The 16,134-nt window shown below is 58.2% G+C and overlaps 1 protein-coding gene across 6 annotated transcripts in view; it reads right to left on the bottom strand.

Annotated features, from left to right (window-relative positions):
- LOC105483988 (RasGEF domain family member 1C) overlaps positions 1-16,134 on the bottom strand; it is a 108,827-nt gene that overhangs the window by 29,439 nt on the left and 63,254 nt on the right. For all 6 annotated transcript variants that reach the window (XM_071097990.1, XM_071097989.1, XM_071097991.1 and 3 more), the window contains 5 exons: positions 9,801-9,983; positions 9,515-9,637; positions 8,304-8,441; positions 801-1,001; positions 28-102 (listed from right to left, as the gene is read on the bottom strand). In XM_071097990.1, the coding sequence (XP_070954091.1) occupies positions 28-102; positions 801-1,001; positions 8,304-8,441; positions 9,515-9,637; positions 9,801-9,977 (714 nt within the window). In that variant the 5' untranslated portion in view covers positions 9,978-9,983. Of the gene's footprint in view, positions 1-27; positions 103-800; positions 1,002-8,303; positions 8,442-9,514; positions 9,638-9,800; positions 9,984-16,134 lie in introns of those variants that run through there.

Below are 16,134 nucleotides of genomic sequence, written 5' to 3'. Positions count from 1 at the left end.
TGGGGACAGCCCGTCAGCGCCTCCTACCTTTGTGCTGGCCAGAGGGTCCTTGTTCACAAAGGCCTGGACAAACTCTTCCGGCCCGATGTGCCGCAGCCGCTCCTGCAGGGAAGGGGCAGAGTGGGTACAAGAGGGAAGGTATGGGGAGGCGGCCGACTGGGGGCCCTGCCGTGGTGCCCCAGCCCCTAGTCCTCCACACTGGGGCTAGAGACCCTGTTTCAGGTTGTCACAGAGCTCCGCGCCTTCCCTGGAGGAGGCAGCCCCTCCTTGCCCGGTTCATGGGGGTAGGGAGCAATGCTACGGGGCGTGAGCCCAGGGAAACCAGGCTCCACACGAGGTAACTGAAGTGCTGCTTCCTCTGCGGGGCGGGGCGCGCGGGGCGGGGGCGAGTGCTGGTGGCCAGGAGCGTGGCATCTGGGCCAGAATCAAACCCTGGCTCTGTCCCTTCTGCTGTGTGACGATGGCAAGTCGCTTCACCTCTCTGGGCCTTAGTTTCCTCTGTGTACAGGGCCTGCCTGGCCAGGTGATGGAGACATGAGCGAGCGCATGGGAGTGCGCTGGAAAAGTGCCTGGGGAGCAGGGAGGGCTCCATCAACCCTCAGTCTCAAAGGGAAGCACCCGCCCCAGCCTCCCTCTCCCTGGGATGGGCCCTTGGCCTCTGCATCGAGTGCGTGCTCCAGGCTAGGCCAGGGCCCTCCTTCACAAGCTTGTGGGGCTGCTCCGGGAAGCCAGGAGGGCCCAGTGTATCTGTGTGGGTCCTGCTGAATCCGGGGTGAGGAAGGTGGCTTGGGCCGGCTCACCAGTTCCACGTGGGTCAGCTGCTGGGCCAGTGTGTAGGGGTCGCTGCAGACACCAAGGAGCTCCCTGTGGATGGAGGCTGGCGGCTTGGTCCTGTAGGAGATGGGCTTGTCGGCACTCACCAGACCTTCCGGCCCCTGGCGCAGAGCCGCCAGCTTCTGGTGAAGAGCCTGTAGGAGCTGATGCATCCTCTTCCGGTATGCCTGGTGGGTGGAAAGAGGGGCACTCAGGCCTGAACACCCATCTCTACGTCTCTAACACTGGAGCCAGGCAGCCTCCTGGGCTCCAAAGGGACGGTCTTTTCCTCGGGGTCTCTGGAGAAAAGGCCAGGTACCAGCACAGGGGCCAGGACCTGCCCCTACCCTGAAACAGGACCCAATCCTGGCCAGGTTGGGGCCACCCGGCAAGGGATCTGGGGTGAAGGTTGCAGGGCTTCCCATCTGTGGGTGGGAGCCAAGAGGAGCACATGTCAGGGAGGGTGACGGGGGCTGGGGGCAGCTGTCTGGGGCGGTGGGGCAGAGTGGGGTGGGCACAGCCAGGAAGCTAGAGAAAGGGAGAGAGGAGGGAGACGTGGCATGGGCCCTGCCCTGGGCAGACTACTGGCATTTGGCTTGGCTTTAATGGGGCCTCTGTTATCTCCCAGGTCCAGCTCGGCCTTCCCCGACCAGCTGTGCTGTCCCAGCAGTATTCGTCCAGGTCACCCTGTGCGACTTCTTTTATAGGACCACTGTCGAGACAGTTCGGTTCATTTCCTCCCACACTAGAATAATAGCTCCACAGGGCTGCAAGGTCTGTGCTGCCGCCTCTGTGATGTGAGATACCAGCCCTGCTCTGGGCACACAGTGCGTGCAAGGTAGTGCTCACCCCCACCGGCCAGCCCAGACGCATGGGCTCTTGCTTTGGGCCACATCATGGGCTGGGTACAGGGATGAAAGGCCATGGCCACCCCTCAAGGGGCACCTCCTCTCCCACCATCAAGGAAAACCGAATTATTTTCCCTCAGAAACCCCTATTTCTGAGGAAGTGCCATCAGACTGGCTGGGTTTGCTAAGGGAGACGTCCTCATGTCCTCAAGGGTTTTGGTCTAACTCACAGAGTAAGATGAAATCCCCTATAGCCACGAGCTGGCCCGGGCACTGGCAGAGGCAGTGGTGGGAACGGGAGCCTGGTCCCCAGCGATGGCGAGCATTGACTGGACAGGCTGCGTGCTCCCAGAGGCCTCGGGAAATAACGAGGGGTGGGCAGTTGGTATCAATAACGAGGGGTGATGGGAAATAAGGAGGGGTGGGCGGTCGGTATCAATAAGGAGGGGCGGGCGGTCGGTATCAATAAGGAGGGGTGGGCGGTCGGTATCAGTAACGAGGGGCGGGCGGTCGGTATCAATAAGGAGGGGCGGGCGGTCGGTATCAATAAGGAGGGGCGGGCGGTCGGTATCAGTAACGAGGGGCGGGCGGTCGGTATCAATAAGGAGGGGCGGGCGGTCGGTATCAGTAACGAGGGGCGGGCCGTCGGTATCAGTAACGAGGGGCGGGCGGTCGGTATCAGTAACGAGGAGTGGGCGGTCAGTATCAATAACGAGGGGTGGGTGGTTGGTATCATCAGGTCACTTATGAGATTGCAGGGAGTGTTTCTTCACGCAATTTTGAGACACACAGAGCCTGCTGTGAGCGGTGGGCAGGCGTGGTATCTGCATGCTGGCTGTGAGGGTCTGGGGGCTCCAAATGTTCCGGGGAGCCTCAGACAGGGCGCTGGGGTGCTGCTGCTGTCTGAGGACTGCTGGAGCCCTGTGCTCTGGTGGCAGGGTTGGTAGTCATCTGGCACTCCTATGGCAGTGCTTCTCTGTGGAGTGGCCACAGGCCGCTGTGGTAGAGCCTCAGATGGGAGGAATGGGACAGGAGGTGGCTTAACCCTAAGCCTAACTCTCAGAGCACAGGGGCCAGGTGCAGACGGCGCCCACTAGTTAGCTGGGCAGTAAGTGGGGAAGCTGAGGTCCGACTCTTCTATCTGTTGCCCATGGAAGGAATGACCCCTCTCAGGAAGGCTGTGTCCAAAACTGGTCAGCACACTGCCTCCCAGGGCTTCATCTGAGTGCTGGGAAGATGAGGAGTGGGGCACAGCCACTGCCAGTCCTGGGGGGCACGGTCAGTCCCCCGTGGGCCCTGGCCCTTCCACTGACCTCCTGTCTCTCTCTCAGGCACAGCCAGAGTCCCACGAGTGGCTACACCTGCTGTTTCATCGCCGCACCTCCCGCTCACTCCTGGATCACTTCACCTGGCGGCCACTCCCATCAGTCAATTCACTGGGCCCTCCTGTCACCAAAGCCAGTGGCCGTTTCTCAGGCTGCGTCTTCCTTGGCCACCTCCGCCTCAGCCTCCTGGTTGCTCCTGCCTTGGGCTGTTGGCAGGCTTGCCTGTGTTCACCATCGTGGGATGCTGGGGTTTGGGGTTCTTCCTGCTCAGTCTAGGCCTCTCTTCCCTTACTTAGCTCCTGGCTATTCTGGTTCACACCCGCAGTCTCCCTCTGATCTCCAGAGTCATATGGGCGGCAGTCCCTCAGATGGCCCACAGTCCTCTGTTTGCCCAGCGCAGCAGATGGAGGTGGGCTCTCCTTGTCCAAAGCTGGTATTCTCGGTGTTGGTGGACAGCGCGTCAGCCACCACACAGGCTTGGTGCCATCCTCGACCCCGCCCTCTCCCTCATTCCCCTCTAGGCCATCGCCACCCTTCTCTATTTCATTTTCTTCTATTTCTGTGCATCCCAACACTGTCTCCGGAGGCCAGGTCACTGCCATCTCTCTGGCTGCCCTGGCCTCCTTAGTGCCCCCAGTGCATCCACGCCGGTTTCTCTCCACTCTGCAGGCAGAATGGGCTGTTCAAAATGCAAATCTGATCGCTGCCTCCCTCTTCCTGAAAATGCCTCCATGGCTTGTGCAAAGACAGGAGCCCTGGTGTGACTCTGAGGCCCTGAGGTCAGCTCTGGCCAGGCTTGGTGGCGTCTATGCGTCCTTGCTCCCCCTCTGTGCTCTGGACACAGGTCACTCCTCCACCCCTTTGACTCCTTCCCACCCTCCCCATGTCCCCAGCAGGATCTGCACGCTTTCTCCCTTCTGGCATGTTCTCATCCACTGGACCGAAGCTCAAGTGCTGCTTCCCCAGAGGGGCCACTGGCGTTCAGTGCCGTGAACTCTTCTGCCACACCACTTTAGAGCTGTCGGGGAAATGATTCTGTTCACGTGCACCTCCTCTCCCGGGCCCACAGGCTCCACGCAGCCAACCGCTGGCTGCCCGGTGTTCACGAAGGGCCGTAGCTGGCTCACAGGAGGTGTCCACGAGCGTCTGCCGAATGCGTGGATAAACAGTGTTTCCACCTGCTGACAGTCAGACACTCTCTCCAGCAGGGTGTCAGGGCGGACTGCAGGCCGTGCCAAAATCAAGGCTGCAGGGTATCTGTGCCTACTGCTTGATAGGTCCACGAGATTGCCTTGTTTTTTAAAAACGCAGATACTTTAGCAAGATTTGTTACTGTTGAATGAACCAATATTCATTCCAAATAATCATCCTTTCCTGCTTGCTAATTTATTTCAATTTTTCCAGTGATGTTAGGTTCTAGCTTATGTTTGTTCTTTCCTGACTCTTCTACGCCCCCTCTGAATGTGGGGATGCTATCTGCCCTGCTCCTTGGCCTCTTCTCATTTTCTGATTTCTACACACTCGTGGACAGGGGCTCGGAGATCTCCCCGGTAGACATGGCAGGGCCAGAGACCTGAACCACAGAGCATGTCAAGGTGTTCCCTTGTCACTACGGTGGGTCCACGTTTATGGAGCACCAGGCTGTGCTGGGGTGGAACAGCACTTTGCCCCTCCTGCCTCGGGATGAAGCCCTCCCTCCGCACCGATCACAGCTGGGAGGCTGCCCGGGAGGCTGGGAGCTGTGGAGCCGCGTTTCCTTCTATTTCCACAAGCCATCTGCTGCATGCATACAGCTGGGTGTGAATGCAGAGTCGTCCAAGGGTTGCCTGGGTGGCGGCCACGGCTCTCCAGGTGCCTCCAAGCTCTCTTGGACTGGGCATTTCACAGCTGGAACCCCTGTCCCTGACCAGATGAGCACTGGCCTCTGTTCTCTGAAATTCTTGGAGACTCCCTCCTGAGCCAGCCTAGGGTCCATGTCCTCCTGCCTATTAAATAACAGGCAGAGGTGGCAGAAAGCTGACGCGGGAGCTCATGAGGCTCCTGGGGGTCTGCTCCCTCCGTGGGTTTATTCTCTGTGTCAGTTTTCTGCCACCTCTGCCACAGAGGGAGCCTCAGAGGGCGGTGGTCAGTTCAGCAGACAGTCCGTTTGGGTGAGTTAGAAAGCAAGACCAGGCCGGGCGCGGGGGCTCCTGCCTGTAATCCCAGCATGCCGGGCGCGGGGGCTCACGCCTGTCATCCCAGGACTTTGGGAGGTCGAGGCAGGCAGATCACAAGGTCAGGAGTTTGAGACAAGCCTGACCAACATAGTGAAACCCCATCTCTACTAAAAATACAAAAATTAGCTGGGCGTGGTGGTGCACGCCTGTAATCCCAGCTACTGAGAAGGCTGAGGCAAGAGAATCGCTTGAACCCGGGAGGTGGAACTTGCAGTGAGCCAAATCACACCACTGCTCTCTACCCTGGGTGACAGAGTGAGACTCCGTCTCAAAAAAATAACCAGCCCAGGAGAGGGGCTGCCTGTTGAGTCGGCCTCCTCTGAGGCTGGCCCAATGGGTATGGCCAGAGCACTGGGGTCCTCCCTGGCTCCCCGAGCCTCCTTCAGCCTCAGCACTGGCCTCCCTGAGCTCTAACTACTCCATTAACCAGGAAACTGGCTCAGAGAGGGAAAGCACCGTGCCTGTGGTTTCCGAGTCTGAATCTGGGTGGGCTCAGGTTGGGTCCCAGGCCCTGCCTCATCAGTCTGGTCCAGGGCTCTTCCATCCCGAACCATTCTGCGCCAGGAAGGGAACAGCCCACAGTCCACAGCAGCGCCCGGTGAGGAGAGGCAGTGCCCAGAGAAGGTCCTCTTCGGAGTGCATGCTTTTGTGTGGAAGGGCAACTCGAGCTCACCAGAGACACTGGGAAGCACCCCTGGCCGGGGCCTGGGTTGGGAGTGGGGAACTCCTATTCCAGTCCATGCTACACAGCCTGGTGACAGACCTGTGGGTCCAGGTGGATAGGAGCTACTGGTTTCCTGAGGGGAACTAGGCCAGGGCTTACCCCCAGCCCCACCACCGAGACATGGCTCCAACATCAGGCAGGTCAAATCTGCCTGGTCATATGACAGACCTCACCGCTGACACTTGGGGGTCAAAGGGAACAAAGCAGGAGACTGGGGTCTCACCCCTGCATATCATCGACCCAGTACCCACCATCCCCACACTCACCTCTTCTCCAGCCAGTGCTACCACCCACCTCCCCTTCTATACAGTGACCCGCCCCAGATCCATCAATTCACTCCTCTCCCCTTCCTTCCTTCCAACATCTGCCCACTCACTCATTTACTGCCCACTCACACATCCACTCGCCTACCCATCCATCCACCATTCACTTTCACTCATTCATCCCCATCCACCTGTCCCCTTCTCTTCACCCAGCTATCACCCACCTCTTTTATAGTGACCACCAACCCCCCAACAGAACCATCAATTCACTCATCTACCCTTGCTCCCTCCTTTCTAACATTCACCCCCTCAACCCCCTACCTTCCCCTCCATCTATTCACCCATCCAACCACCCACCCATCCACCTTCCCCTCCATCTATTCACCCATCCACCCACCCATCCACCTTCCCCTCCATCTATTCAAACATCCACCCACCCACCCATCCAGCTTCCCCTCCATCTATTCAAACATCCACCCACCCACCCATCCACTTTCCCCTCCATCTATTCACCCATCCACCCACCCACCCGTCCACCGTTCCCGTTCCTACATTTCTCCCTTTCTTCTTTCCATTAATCTTTACACATCCACTTACCCCATGCATCCACCTGCCTATCCAATTACCCACTCACCTACTCTCTCCCACATTCATCTATAAAAGTAGCCAAAGGTCTTCCCAGCCGGTCAGCCAGCACCCCATTCCGTTTCCACTGTCCCCATCCCCCACCCAGCCAATCATCAACTGTTCCCTGGCCCTGTTTTCTGCTGCATCCTAAGTCAAATGTCACAATCTCGAGATGGATTAGGGGATGCAGAGGAGGAAGAGGACGGGGTGAGGAGGAGAACAGAGGAGGGAAGAAGTGCCGGGAGGAGGAAGAGGAAACCACTCTCATCTCACTGAGCCTCAGAACTTGCCTGCTCAGTTCTGAGTCACTTGCCTGCTGCGTGAAGTGACCCCAGGCAGTGCCTCCCTCAGAGCCTGAGTTATGTCTGCCGTGGGCGTTTGGCTTCCTGTTGCCCAGCCTGTCTTGGCAGTTTTCCCTTGTCTCACACGCAGCTCTTCTGCCATGTCCAGACCCACTCTGCAGCATGTCACCAACTACCAGCTTGCCATGTTCCATTTCCTTCCAGGACAACCAACATGGGCCCCCAGCCACGTTTCCCCCTCCCAGGCAATGCTACAGCAGTGCTGCCCACAGTGGCATTTGGGGATGCTGATAAATTTGCGTTTCCCCTTCCAGGTAATGCTACAGCAGTGCTGCCCACAGTGGCATGCCGGGATGCTGATAAACTTGCCCCTTCTAAACACACCAGGAGATGTCTAGCTCCATAACCCTGGAAGGTGAAGATTTTTGTCCTCTTTTCGCCCATTAGGGAAGTGAGGCTTGGATACCCTTCAGTGTGCTCCTCAGGGGAACACAGCTGGGAGAGCAAAGCAGGTGTTGGCCACAGCAGCACCTCATGCCCAGCACACCCAAGGCCTCCCAAGCCACTGGGTTTTCTGAGGGCAAGGGCTGTGTTTACCTGGTGTGGTTTAACTGTAGCGGTGAGGTCTTGTCCCCTCCTCTGCCCCTGCCCTGAAGGTTTGCAGCTTACCCCTGGGGGCAGAGAGGATCCCAGGAGAATCTGCTTGGACAGGTGTGGTCATTTTCCCTGCTACTGTTTTTTTTGTTCATCCTGTAGACACTCTTCCCTGGCCCTGATTTGCAGGTCCCTGCCTAGCAGCACTGACCACCAGCCCAGCCCTTCTTGCACGGGAAGTGGCGCAGGGGCAGGAGCGGGGAGGTCTCCATGGCCAACGCCCAGGACAGGGCTCTGCCAGCCCCCCTAGTAGGTCAGAGGCCAACAGCCTGGCCACCTGGCCCGAAGGGTCCATGAATGGGTCTTCCCTCACCCGCCATCTGATGCCATTGGTGAGAGCAGTCAGGGAGAGGTCACCAGACTCCGCGTTCCCTCCCAGCTCGGCAGTGCCTGATTCCTTGATGGGCCAGAAAGGGGCTGGATTGAGAGGTGTGCAGGGTGGGGAGATGAGGGCCCTGGGGTGCGGGACCGGAACAGGCGCAGGCCTGGGACAGGAGCCCAGGGTGACGCGACCCCCGCCCGGCTGCCCACCTCGTCACAGGGGGCGATGCGGCCCACCACGTCCTTAAGGTGCCCGATAGTCGACTCCTCCTGGAAGTCCCTCGGGAAGGTCTCGGTCCACTCGGCCAACAGCTGCAGCAGTTTGGGGCCGAACTTCCGGACCCGGGCCTGCAGATAAGCGAGGGGCACCGCGCTCGTGAGGGGCGCCGGGCGGGCACGTGAGCCTCACTGCGCGTCCTTGCGGGTGTGGCCGCCCGGGCAGGCAGGGCCTCGAACCCATTCTGTACCGGGGCGGGGAGGGGGTGGTGCGATCCTGCCCTGCGCCCACAGGGAGCGGAGCAGGGACGGACACATTTCTGGGCGGGGCCATCTCTTGCCGCGGCCTTTCTGCAAAGTCTCCATCCCCCGGGGGAGTCTTCGGGCCGCGGGGAGGGGGCAGTTCTCAGGAGCAGCTGACCCTGCCCCAGGGGTGGGTCCAGGTCTGCGCCGACCAATCAGAGTAGTGCATACTCTGTCATGCGCAGTGATCGGCTCACAGACGGCCACGTGACCTAGGATAGGCCAATGAGGAGGCTCACTGGACCGGTAGGGAAAAGGGATTGAGGCTTCCACGTGACTGGAAAGGGTGGTAGGTGAGCCTGGTGCGGTGGAGGCGGCCGGGCACCGCACCCGCCAGTCTGAGGGAGGCCAGCCCAGGGAAACGGCGGCAGAGGGTGGGAGACAGGCCACGGGTGCAATGCTGTAGTTTGAGGCCCGAGCCATTGGTTCCTGAGATAGGGCAGGTACAGGAGCCAGCTAAGTCCTTTTGGTTCAGGGGTCGAAGTTGGGTTTCTCTCACTAGCTGTAGAGCCCTACCGACGTGTGTGTAGTAGAGGCAGCCCGCAGGCTCTGGCCAGGGCTGGGGAGGGGGCGCGGATGTGCTGGCGGAAGGAAGCCCAGCAGAGGCAGCAGGCGACCCCCGCCCCTGGCCACAGATGGGTCCTACTGACCGGACTCCGGATACTCAGGTCTGGGCTTAATGTAAGCTCAAGGGCTCCCGTAGGGCACTGGAAAACTACACGGAGGTTAAAGGGCCTGTTCTGCTCCTTCTGGCTCTGGGCCTCAGACAAGGTGGAAACACCCTGTAGCCACCTTGTCAGGAAAACGGGGACAGTCATTGCCTCCCCGCGAGGCTGATGCCTTGAGGGCATGGCAGGGGAGTGCTGGTACACTGAGACCCCCTGGCCTGCCCTCCACCTCACCTTGTCCAGCACCGGCTTGTCCAGCTGCTGCTGCTCGATGCACAGGTGGCAGACCCGGGCCAGGAGCTCCCGGGGCTCGATGAAGAGGCGAGAGCTCAGCAGGAAGGTGAAGATGTAGGCTTTCTGGGGGACAAACGAGAAAGAGGGCACGGGCTAAGGAGGGCACCGGGAGGAGCATGCTTCCCAGCTGGCCCCGTACCCTGGCCCAAGGCCACTCCCAACCCTGTTGCCTCCCGTGCCTGATGGAGGAGAGCCCACTCTCCTGCCCGCTGGGTTGGTCACCCACCTCGGGGTAGTAGTCGGCTGTGGGCACCAGGTGCTGGATCAGTGTTTCCAGGGAGGCCGAGGATGGAGCTCCATCCAGGAGGGGCTGCCCGGCCTGTTCGCCATCTGTGGGCTCGGTGGTGGGTGGGCTGAGGCTGCCTGGGGTGACCATGTCGGAGGCACTCAGCGTCTGTGGCATGCCTGCCTGCAATGGCAAGGAGCAGTGGGGACCTAAGTGGGGCACACCTGAGTTAGGTGCACCTGAGTGGGGGTGCACCTGAGTGGGGGTGCACCTGAGTTGGGGGGTGCACCTGAGTGGCAGCTGCTGGTCCTGGGGCTCCTGGCTGGGCAGGCTCCCCCCACAGCCACTTCGTGCCAGCCTGAGTCCAGTGGTCACTTCCTAGGAGTGCTGCCAGGGACCCCCTTCCTAACAGCAGAGCCTCCATTCTCCTTCCTCTCACAGCCTCTCAACTCTCCTGCAGGACCCATCTCTTCTCTACTTTGGCGTTCCCACTCAGGGGCAGGCCTCTTCTAGATTCTGCCCCCGCCCCCACGCCTCAACGAAGGTTGTTTTTCACAAGCCTGGATAATCGGCCTAATCCCCCTGCTTCTGGCCACAAAGATTGGTTCAGGGATTGGCCCCATCCAAACTAGGGGGGCTCAGCTGCAATCCCAGAACTTTTGTGGCACTTGGAGGCTTTCTTTCCCCCTGGAGTCTTTGAGCTGGTGGAATGTATGCCTGACACTATTGGGGCCATTGTGGCACTATGAGGGGCCAGGAAAGTGGGCACATTCCTGAGCACAGTGTCGGGGACCTTGAATCCCGCTGTGCCTGAAGCCGCTCTGTGGACTTCTCCATCACATGTGCCTGTTTAAGTTGGGGTTCTCTCAGGTACAGTCAAAACTGCTGTCCTCCTTAACCTGGCATTCCAGGCTCTTTGTGATTTGGACTAGCTGACCTGTCCATCCTCACTGCCTATCACACCCCATTGCTCTTGGCACCAGCCATGTACTCTCTTCCAAGTGTCTTCTCCAACTATGAACCACTGCACACGCCGTTCCCTCCTGCGGGAAGGTTCTCCCACCATCTTCACTCTCCCATCCCTCTAGGTGTGGCTGAAATGCCTCCTCCTCGGTGGAGGCTTCCCTGCTTCCCACCAAGGCTGCACCTGACCTCTGGTGGGCATCAGCAGATTCTCCTCGTCAGCCTTGTTGGGTGCCTGGGGTGCTGCTGTCAGCACCTGGCACAGAGAAAGGCCAGCTGCAGCCGTTACAGTGTCTTCTCTACCCAAACCTCCAGGCAGAGGCCAGAGCACATCCTCTGTGACCCCGCTCTGAGTGACGGGCCTGGCAGCAGCAGGTGTCCATACACATGTGCAGGTAGCCCATGCTTACTCTCAGAAGCACTTCCACTTACCCCTCTAGGCCAGTCTTCCTTGAAAGCCCAGGAGCCCTCACAGTGATGTGTCTTGGCTAAACCTGTCACTGTTTAACCACCCCTTATGTTCTTTTTTTTTTTTTTTTTTTTTTTTTTTTTTGAGACGGAGTCTCGCTCTGTCGCCCAGCCCAGGCTGGAGTGCAGTGGCGCGATCTCGGCTCACTGCAAGCTCCGCCTCCCGGGTTCACGCCATTCTCCTGCCTCAGCCTCCCGAGTAGCTGGGACTACAGGCGCCCACAACCGCGCCCGGCTAATTTTTTGTATTTTTAGTAGAGACGGGGTTTCACCGTGGTCTCGATCTCCTGACCTTGTGATCCGCCCGCCTCGGCCTCCCAAAGTGCTGGGATTACAGGTGTGAGCCACCGCGCCCGGCCTGTTCTTTTTTTTTTTTGAGAGGGAGTCTCGCTCTGTCGCCCAGGCTGGAGTGCAGTGGCGCCATCTCCGCTCACTGCAAGCTCCGCCTCCCGGGTTCACGCCATTCTGCCTCAGCCTCCTGAGCAGCTGGGACTACAGGCGCCCGCCACCACGCCCGGCTAATTTTTTTGTATTTTTAGTAGAGACAGGGTTTCACCGTGTTAGCCAGGATGGTCTCGATCTCCTGACCTCGTGATCCGCCTGCCTTGGTCTCCCAAAGTGCTAAGATTACAGGCATGAGCTACCACGCCCGGCCGCCCCTACATTCTTGATTGCGGAGTCCTGCCAGCTCACTGCAGGGTCTTCTACTTCTCAGGACTCTGAGACTCCCCTGCTCACACTGTCCTTGCTGCCCCGACCCTGGCCTGTTTCTCCTCTCCAGCACTCTGAGTGACCCTGCCCTGGGAGTAGAGACAGAGGGACGTGGGGGGCCAGAGCTGACACTGGGGGTCAGAGGAGCCCCTCAGAGGGCTGTCCTATGGGCATGTGGGTGTGGGAGGTGCTGGACTGGGTTACAGCATGGGAAGGGCTCAGGCATTGGTGTGGACAGCAGCCCAGACAATCCTGGCCATGGTGACAGACACAGCTTATTTTCGCCTTCCTGACAATGCTGTAAGTGTTCAATTTTCAGCCAATAAAACTATAAAATTTCACAAAATCACCTCCTGTCTGTCCCAGGGGGAGGCGGCTGTGCAGGTAGGCATGCAGGAAGCTGCATCTGCTCAGTGGGAGGGGGCTAGCTGTAGGATGGGCCAGCTGCAGGGTGCACACTGCTCTGCCTCCTGCCCAGGGCCCGGCAGCTCAGCCTGATTCCACAAGACAGAAAACCTGTGAGCCTGGGAGGTCTGCTGTCTCCTGCTGGACACCTGGCACCTGTTCACCCTGCAGCGTTGGGCTTGCCCCAGATCCCAGCCCAATTTTCTTGACAAGCCAGTGGCAAGGGTGGAGGTGGCTCTGGAAGCCTCTGCAGGACGGTGGGAGGTGCCATGCAGGGGACTTTCTGAAGGAGGCCAGGAGGCTGCCACTTTAAAGAGACAGCCAGGAGGCTCCCAGGGGACCTGGGGCCTGGCCGGGAACCAGGTACTGGGCACATGGGAAGTGGGAGAAGTGTTCAGATCCAGCTCTGCTCTGGAGCCAGGGTTGGTGGTGGTTGCCAAACTATTGTGACCCCCAGGGATGCCTGGAGAGGGTCTGGGCTGCCAGTGGCCCTCTGACCTCCAATCACCCATCGTGTCACCAGCTGGGTCCAGGTTTGGGAATCAATGAATGGGTTTATCCTTGTGCCGCAGGCTTCAATTTTTTCCTGCTGTTGCCAAGGGTCATCCATTCCTTCGTGTATGCATGGAGTGACTCCTGGCTGTGTTCCAGGCAATGGGGACAAAGCCTGAGCTCAGGGAGCTGGCAGGGGAGGCACAGCTATGCAGAGACTGCCCCACTGGAGGCGTGCTGTGAGGGAAACAGGGTGACCACTCTCCATGCTCACTGTGGTGGATGTCCTAGGAGACCCCCTAAGAGAAGGTGAGGTATGGGCAGGGGCGGTGGCTCACGCCTGTAATCCCAGCACTTTGGGAGGCCGAGGCAGGTGGATCATGAGGTCAGGAGATCGAGACCATCCTGGCTAACACGGTGAAACACTATCTCTACTAAAAATACAAAAAATTAGCCGGGCGTGGTGGCGGCACCTGTAGTTCCAGCTACTCGGGAGGCTGAGGCAGGAGAATGGCGAGAACGCGGGAGGCGGAGCTTGCAGTGAGCAGAGATGGTGCCACTCACTCCAGCCTGGGCGACAGAGCGAGACTCCATCTCAAAAAAAAAAAAAAAAAAAAGAGAGAAGGTGAGGTGAGGTCAGCGCTGCTGCCACTACGGGGGGCCCCCACCCCTCCCACCCCTCCCACCTCTCCCACCCCTCCCACCTCTCCCTGCAGGCATGCTGGTGCAGACAGGCCAGGTGCCCACCTGTGGCCTCTGCATGAGGACAGCTGGGGACACCGAGGACGCTGCTGCTCCTCCATCCCCCGGGGACAGCCAGCTCCTCCTCCCTCCAGCAGGAGCTCCAGCCTGCCTGGAACGTGCTGGGCGAGGGCGGCTGCACTGAGGGATGAGGGCAGGAAGGAGTCCGCAGAGAGACATGCCAGACGGACTGATGAGCGTGTGCGGAGACGCGGCGGAGCTGGGGGCAACGTGCTGTGATCGTGGGAGCATATGCTTAGGTGTCAGGAGCCGGGCAGCGGCTCCTGGAAGGGTCGTGGGGAGTGACTGAGTTGGGGTAGGGGAGTGTGCAGAGTGATCAGAGCATTGCGTCCCTTGTGTACAAAAACAGCCACGTAATGAGGGTCCTTCGCTCCACCCACAAGTGACTGCTTTTATTCGTTTCTTGTCTTTCTGTAGGTTCTTTATGCAAAGACAAGGAAATGTGAATACATATCGCCCTTTTCTGTCCATATTACACAAAAAGGTAGCATGCTGTCCACACTCCCCCACACTGGGATTTTTCACTCACAATGCATTTTGAGGACATTTCCATGGCAGGGCAGGGCTGCCTCATTCATTTTTATAAAAATCGTCTCACAATTTTCCACTGTTTGGATGTCCACAAATAATTTTTAAAAACCAGTGAGGAAGCAGCCCAAGCGTCCATCAGTGATGAATGGGTGGAGAAAATGTTACCTCTCCACACAATGGGACGGGAGTCAGCCTTAGAGAGGAAGGAGATCCTGAGTCTGCGGCAACATGGATGAACCTTGAGGACATCATGCTAAGTGAAATAAGCCTGATACAGAAGGACAAACACTGAGTGACTCCACTTGTGGGGGTACCTAGAGTCATCACATTCGCAGAGGCAGACAGTGGAATGGCGAGTGCCAGGGGCTGGGCTGCGGGACACGAGAACAGAGTCTCACTTTGGGAAGATGAGAAGATTTCTGGAGAGGGATGGAGGTGACGGTTCCACCACGATATGAAGGTACTTAATGCCACTGAACTGTACACTTAAAAAGGGTTAAAATGGGCCGGGCGCAGTGGCTCACGCCTGTAATCCCAGCACTTTGGGAGGCTGAGGCAGGCAGATCACGAGGTCAGGAGATCGAGACTATCCTGGCTAACATGGTGAAACCCCATCTCTACTAAAAATACAAAAAATTAGCTGGGCGTGGTGGTGGGCGCCTGTAATCCCAGCTACTTGGAAGGCTGAGGCAGGAGAATCCCTTGAACCTGGGAGGTGGAGATTGCAGTGAGCTGAGATCACGCCACTGCACTCCAGCCTGGGAGACGGGGTTAAAATGATACATTTTATGCTATGTGTATTTTATTACACTTTTTTTTTTTTTTTTTTTTTGAGACAGAGTCTCGCTTTGTCACCCAGGCTGGACTGCAGTGGCGCGATCTCAGCTCACTGCAATCTCCACCTCCCAGGTTCAAGGGATTCTTCTGCCTCAGCCTCCCAAGTAGCTGGGATTACAGGTGCACGCCACCATGCCCAGCTAATTTTTGTATTTTTAGTAGAGACAGGGTTTCACCATGTTGGCCAGGATGGTCTTGATCTCCTGACCTTGTATCACACTTTTTAAAAACGGCAGTGATGATGGGACAATTGTTTATTGTTACGATATCTCTCAAAAGTCTTGAAATCACTGTTAAGTCTTAAATCTCCCATCTGTGTTTTGTGCACATGGCCTGAATGATGCACGTGACAAAGGGGCTGGGAGTCTCGGCGGCTGCGTAGATGGGCTCTCAGCACGAGGGGCTCAGCACGGACGGGGAACGCTCTGCCCGTGCCCTGTAGAGACAGCTGTCCGTTTCTCCCTGTGTCTGCCTCATCGGGACGTGGGGCTTGGTGTGCGTGAACTGGACATATGCACGGTGTGGCTCCCGTGGGGTACTGCTTCCTCCCCATAAAATGAATGAGACTGAATTAAATGCCCGGTGCTGGCAGGCGTGCAGGGGCAGCTCCTTACACACCACTGAGGGGAGGGGCGGTATGTGTTGTCATGGTCTCTTTAATTGTACCAGGATTTGGCTCAATGTGCCAAGAGCCTTGTGTTCTATAGCGTCCTTTCATCCTAATCAAAGCCTTGGAAATGTATCCTGAGAAAATAAAGGGGACGAGCTGTGGAAAGAAAGGCCCTTGCTTCAGCATTAAATCCCAGCAGCGAACACTCGCAAGCAGCGCCGGTGGCGAACAAAGGGAGCGTAGAGAGGAGGTGATCACAGACCCGCTGGCGGAGTGGCTGTGGCCGCCGCAGTGATGGTTCTGAATACGCAGTCGTAACACAGAAAACGGTGTGGCACAAGGAAGGGAAAAGAGCAGGAGAGAAAGGCGTGGATGGTGGAAATGACATTTATATGGATGAAGACTGCCGTGGGGCCCTGAGAAATGAGTCGCTGCAGTGCCTTCCCCGCACCCCGTTGTTTTACAGTCATTCATCCAACTTGAAGTTCACTCATCAGAAGGCGGCTCTGGGAACACCTGAACTGATTCCAGGCCCGGAATGGTGAGGTTGGGGGC

Source organism: Macaca nemestrina, chromosome 6 (assembly GCF_043159975.1).
Source record: "Macaca nemestrina isolate mMacNem1 chromosome 6, mMacNem.hap1, whole genome shotgun sequence".
In the NCBI taxonomy this organism is placed as follows: Eukaryota; Metazoa; Chordata; class Mammalia; order Primates; family Cercopithecidae; genus Macaca; species Macaca nemestrina.
The sequence above is the reverse complement of the archived record's forward strand: the minus strand, read 5'-3'. Positions and strand labels throughout refer to the sequence as shown.